The 6440-nt window shown below is 34.9% G+C and overlaps 1 protein-coding gene across 1 annotated transcript; it reads left to right on the forward strand.

Moving 5' to 3' along the window:
* Window positions 1-1895: 1895 nt before the first annotated feature.
* On the forward strand, window positions 1896-4905 carry LOC132545562 (putative inhibitor of apoptosis). The gene is made up of 5 exons (XM_060209251.1): window positions 1896-2903; window positions 3069-3247; window positions 3679-3808; window positions 4083-4250; window positions 4422-4905. The coding sequence occupies exons 1-5, from the start codon at window positions 1991-1993 to the stop codon at window positions 4616-4618; spliced, it is 1587 nt and encodes a 528-aa protein (XP_060065234.1). The 5' UTR covers window positions 1896-1990; the 3' UTR covers window positions 4619-4905.
* The last annotated feature ends 1535 nt before the right edge of the window (window positions 4906-6440 follow it).

Here is a 6440-nt window from a genome sequence, read left to right on the forward strand (position 1 = left end):
TAAATAAAATTGTGTCTTCAGGACGATATTGTCTATGTACACAATAACGCCATACTACAAACAACAGGTGAAACATTTGCCATTGGAATCACAAAACGGTGGAATTATATACATGTCCACATAGTTAGAATAACAGTGTATTTATGATTTAACACATCAATTATATCATAAAGAATCAGATCCACTCCTCGACCGATATTATTTTATATTTAAAAAAAAGTAATGATTTTCTGTTTTTCTCGGGTAGCAAAGTTCTGTCTAACCATGTAATACCGCAATTTCTAAGTAAATCGCTACCATAAGTAAATCGCTACCAATCTAACGTAATAAATAGTTTTAAAAAAGAATTCGAAACGACTCAGTGCTAATTCATAATTATGTCATATCAAATCAAGTCAAATCGTAGTGTTATGTGAAGATGTATTCAAAGCTACTTTATAGGGACCTTGTGTCTGATCACGCTGCTATATTCATGAATGTCCGATTATTTGAAATCCGACAATTTAATGATGTTTGACGAACTTTGGCAACAGTTTCATGGTACGATTTGTAGTGAATCATACTGAAGCGTATTCCGGTCACGTTGTGTTTAATCATATCCACATTACAGAAGAAATATTAATCTGTCGATTTAGACCACTCTCTGCGACATATTTCGTAATTTAAATTGGGTCATTTTGATCGAGTATGAGTATGTTGACAGACGAGGATAGTATATATGCTGTTGCTATATCAAAGGATTCGTAATATTCAAAGAAAAAAAGTAATGCAAAAAGGTAAAAGTTCTTACTAGAAATCAGCAAAAAGTAAAAGAAAATCGGATCAAAGCGTACAAATAAAAACGTAGCTATATTTAGTAACAAGGGTTTTCCGTTGATACGTTATGTTAAAGTAATATGTTTGGCGTTGTCATTACAACACACAGGGCGTCGTTACAGGTTACATCTATCTGAGGACATACAGGAAGCAACGTATAAATGGTAGGTACTACAATTAACAGGTAACACGAAAGTATATCTGTAGAAAATTAACTACAGTTTTATTATAATTGTACAAGTGTAATAAGGAGTGACTCTGACGTAGGCATATATGAAGGATAGTCTGGGTCATAGGACATTATAGGAGTAGCACGTGGCCAGTGAATACACGTGGAGTAACATACGGCACTTGTCGAACTGTAAGTAAAACTACCAATACTTTAAAGAAACAAAAATACTTATAACGGATGTGAATACAATGAAGAAAAATATACAAGGTAAGTGAACAAATTGATCGATGTTTAAATTCATCATCATACAGTGTTTTTTTTTTCTGAAATGTGGTCTTTACACGTCATGCTATTGATAAAAGTTAATGATAGCGTCTACATCAGGGTTTAAAGGTTTCTAATAAATCATTTGTTGAATTGTATTATCATTAATAGTTTAACGCTTATCAATGATGTTTAATATATTATAATAAAACAATGTCAATGTCATGTTTGAATGTAGATCCCATACATATTTCACTTATATGACAGAATGGATTTCACAAGTGCCAACTTCATCACTCATATGACAAATATATTTATATATTTTCAAATCGTAGGACAACATATATCTATATTTTTAAGTTATGCCTCGCACTCGATATATTTTGTTGTACTCGTCAGCTGTTCAATGATGTTACACGAGAAAACATTTGATGATATCATGTAAGTAGACGTCAAATAGGAAATTCTATACATACCAAACATCTGACACGTGTAATGTTATTCATACTACAGAACACTTACACATTACACTAACTATATTACTGAACGGATAACATCCCATTGCCATATATAGTAGTCAATCGTTTATCCACTGCTACATGAAGTGATTAACTTGATTATTTCCAGATTAACCAAGACAACTCCACAACGACAATGTATCGAAAATGTTGACTTTTCGTAGGAATTTCATGTCCAGTAAAATTTTCCCTAGAAAAAGAAATAAACGGAAACTTTTGAATGGAAAGCGAATTATCTAGACTCGCCAGTTTCTTCTCTTTTCCTTTCAATTCCCCTGTTTCCCCGACAGATTTAGTCAAAGCAGGTTTTTATTATGAAGGAAATAGAGATGAGGTGATTTGTTACCGATGTTCGTTGAAACACCAAGGCTGGAAAAAGGGAGACATCCCGTATTTGATACATTCATCTAAATCACTCACGTGTCCCCTTGTCGTAGGTAACGAACCCGACGAACCTCTCATCGGGAAAGGACAAAATAGTTTTATCCATCAATTTGAATCACTTTCGATCACACCATCACCAGGAGCCACTGGTGGTCCGGAAGACACACAAAACCAAAATGGACATAACAATTTACAGCGAACTACACGTAATACAGTCCCTGGTGTCACCTCCAACAAGACCAATGACATCAAACTTCCAGTTGCTGATTCTGACCTACTTGTTCAAAGTAGGACTCCTGTTGCTGGTACTGATGACATTACCACAGACTTAGAAATAGTTGTACCAAATGATAAAACCATAGGGATTAGAAACGAAATCACCCAAGATGCGACATGCGACGTACCCGAACAGACCAACGACAACCTTCACGAAGACAGATGTGCATCTGGGTTACCAGGTTGTCAACAGGAGGAATCTTTGATCGTAGAACCATCCACACAGTCCAATGCGGTACAAGGTCATGAACGGGAGAAATCCCTATTAACAGAACCATCCAGGTTACCTGAAGAAGTACAAGATTATGATAGGGAGGAATCTTTGACTATGGAACCATTAGGAGTCACAGATCCACGGCCAAAGTATCCTCAGTTCGCTGTTTTAGCTACTCGCCTTGCAACATATGTAAAATGGCCTAGTCATTTGAACCAGCGTCCGGAGCAACTAGCAAATAGTGGATTATTCTACGAAGGTATTTGATTTAGATGTCCAATCAGTTAAATATTCTATATAATGTAATTTGAAAATCTGTCGATATTTGATAACATATATACGAATTGATATATAATTTTTAGATCATTTTACGGATTTTCATTACTGTTATGTATAAATGACCTATATTTTGAAACATTTTCAGGTAATCATGACTATGTGCGATGCTTCTATTGTGCTGGAGGTTTAAGAGAATGGGAGCCACATGATGTCCCAAGCATCGAACATGCTCGTTGGTTTCCTTTGTGCACGTTTATGCGTCAGCTTAAGGGTGACAGATTTATTATGGATGTCCAGTCTGGAAAGATAACATCTGAGTTACAGGTAGAATGTCACTCTTTTCTCTCATTATTATCAATGACCACGAAAGATTTTTTCCCATCCATTGTGAAAAGAAGCGTTAAAGCAGAAATAAGAGACATACGCTAAAATGAAACAAATCATTATCATTGAAAAGAATTAACACGGACTTAATCATACAATGTCGCTATGACATATGAAAACCAATATGTGGTCAGTTGATAGATATATAATGAAATAATAGATAAGATTAATTTAATATTAACGTTATGGCAATGATGATATTCCATAATGTTCAATCTGTAGCTTCTCGCCTGCTTCGCCGATATTAATTGAGGTTAACGTTATATGAAAATGAAGATAAATAGAATATTGAATTAATTTTGTTATTTGCGCGGATGTCATTTAAAACATTGATTGGTTTCAAAGAAAAAACTATGCTTGATTGTTCTTAGAGTGCCTGCACAGTGTCGAGTGTACCAAGAGATGATGGTATGGACAATCCAGCTGTTATTAGTATTATGGAAATGGGATACACGAAGAGGATGGTGAGCAAGGCGGTATCTACTCTGAGGAAACAAAAAGGTATATTGATGAATTATTGGAATTCCACTTTGTCCATGTATTAATCTGTCGGCCACATTAACATATATTTTAAGGCACTTGTTATTGAATTGTAAGCGTCATCTTCATGCAAGATTTAAAACAAAACCCGCATTGTTATACGCTCCTCGACAACGTATGATCCAAACGATATCTATGGCTGTGGGTATTTGGGCTTGTGTTTCCAATAATTACAAAAATACTTTTAATCTGATGCCCGGTATTGTGATTAAAGTAGATATTAATGGTACTTCAGACATACCCCTGACAGCCACGAACCTATTACAAGTTGTGTGGGACCTAGAGGAAAGCGGCCAATCTCCTGATGAGGAAGAAGATGAGGAATTTCACACAGAAAACACAATCCATCAGACAACACATAACAACAGCACCATGGATACCCACAAATCAGAACCTGTCCAAGGTAATTATTTCCAACTGCCTTTGATTTTTGACATTTAATTAATATAACAATAAATGAGAACACGGATCTTTGCAGGCTATAGTCTGGTATTATTTAGGCAGATTTTTATAAAACCTAATTTCACACCTTATTAACGCATTGCTTTAAGTAATAATTTGTTTTTGTTTTGAGATCTGGAAGCACTCGAAAATGAGAACCGGGAACTTCGTGAACAGAAAACATGTAAAGTGTGTCTTGACGAGGAGGCAATTATCGTGTTCCTGCCATGTGGACATTTAGTCACGTGTCCCATGTGTGCTTCGGCCCTGCGGAAGTGTCCAGTTTGTCGAACCTACATTAGAGGCACGGTCAAGGCTATTATATCATAGAAAGAATATTTTTATACTGTTAAAAACCAATAGGTCAACGAAATTACGTATTTGCTTCGGTTTATTTTTACTCGGTTGGTAGTGTTATTTACATTTCTATAACTTTGATACCATATCACAAACGTAATGACTTTGGTTATAAACCAGGCCATGTTTGTGATACGATTACTTATCTCATGAATATTTTCAGTAAATCAATTTTTACGACTTAACCCTATTATTGATAACGAATTTTCACCGAAGAAGTTCTACTTTACTTAAGATCTATTGAGATAATTAGTACATATTCAAACAAGAAATTGATTAAATCCTATGATTGTAAAATAATTCTCAATTTGTTTTCGAAACAAGTTTTATGATTTCCATATTGGAACAACATATTACATTATCTAAGTATACAATAGATTGTATTGTTCTGTAACAAACACTTCCTGAGAAAGGAGCTCGTGTATGTCCTAGATGTGTTAAACATATTATTATTTCATTACTGGCTGTGATATGTTATTGGCATACCATGTTAAGTTTTATTGATTGAAATATATCAGTGATCTATTTCTCATCATTTTTCCTCCTTTATTTAGTCATGTGTTATATTTAACACTTAAAATACAAGTAGACTTGTTGCGAGGGTAAAAGGAAGCAAAAGCGATGAGCCTCTGGCCAAGCACTTTTGACTTCTTATCCCCAACCAAAATGACGTCAGTGAAAGTAATTGCTCTGCGTGGAAATATAGTTCCAAACTTCGACGGATGTAACAGCAATCTATCATAATGTTCGTAAATGATATTGTTCTTAACAACAAATTATAGTCATTTATATTTCTAATCGTATTATTTATGTACGTTTCAAATGTAATTCAGCCGTATTAATGCACGAGCTAAAACATAGCTGTTTTCCTTTTTTGCTGAATACAGCGAAATATATGTGGCAGGTGCATTCCGACGGCAGCGCCAATTGCGAGTTAAAATAATAAAATGGATTCTCATCACAATTTCATGTAATCATTTTTGTCAATATACGTGCACTCAGTCTGAAAGGTGCTATTTACTTTTGAGTCTTTGGTACAACCTTCGAGAATGCAGGACGTAGACAAGCGAGGTTTGCCGTGGCCTTCACGTTACGTCTTAATTCACTGAAAGGTGGCACGGTTAAAATATACACTCGTACTTGACCTTCTTTCGTAATCATAGGATATATGGCAAACTGGCCTGTTGCACCTTCCCCCACCCATCTGAATTTTAGGATTTTAGCAACACTGGCGAGTAATTAGGAGAAAGAAACAGCTGTATAATTGATTCCTAACTTGTATTGAAATGTGCTTTACACGTGTGTGACACTTCTATTTGGATTGACAAATATTGTTTATGGCTATTAAGCAGAAATTGTTCCTGAACAACAGGTCTTATTCTCTTCGTACTTTCCCCGAGTCTCCGTGTTAATATTGTCACTACAGGGTGACCTAATCATTTCCACTTCTGGAGTGTTAAGGCCTAGGCGTATCAGAGTAATTCAATCCTATTCAAGATACACCTAGACTATTTGTTGCAAATCCAAATGACAAATACTTCCTCTGTTCCGCCTTCATATTTATATAGATATATCATATTAATTCTAGACAAAGTGTACATTATTATTCACACATGTAAGGCTAGAGTCATTTCCACTACATTTTTGTGGCCAATAACAAGTTTTTGTTACTGATTAAATCAAACAGATACTATTTGAAGGGACTAGATGGTTAATCATTAGTTTCATAACTGATAAAAAGCATTATTATATTTAAACATCTGTTCAAAGTTGTGCATTTTCTGTTAATATATAA

Source organism: Ylistrum balloti, unplaced genomic scaffold (assembly GCF_031769215.1).
Source record: "Ylistrum balloti isolate Yb309-2 unplaced genomic scaffold, AGI_CSIRO_Ybal_v1 Utg369850, whole genome shotgun sequence".
Taxonomy (NCBI): domain Eukaryota; kingdom Metazoa; phylum Mollusca; class Bivalvia; order Pectinida; family Pectinidae; genus Ylistrum; species Ylistrum balloti.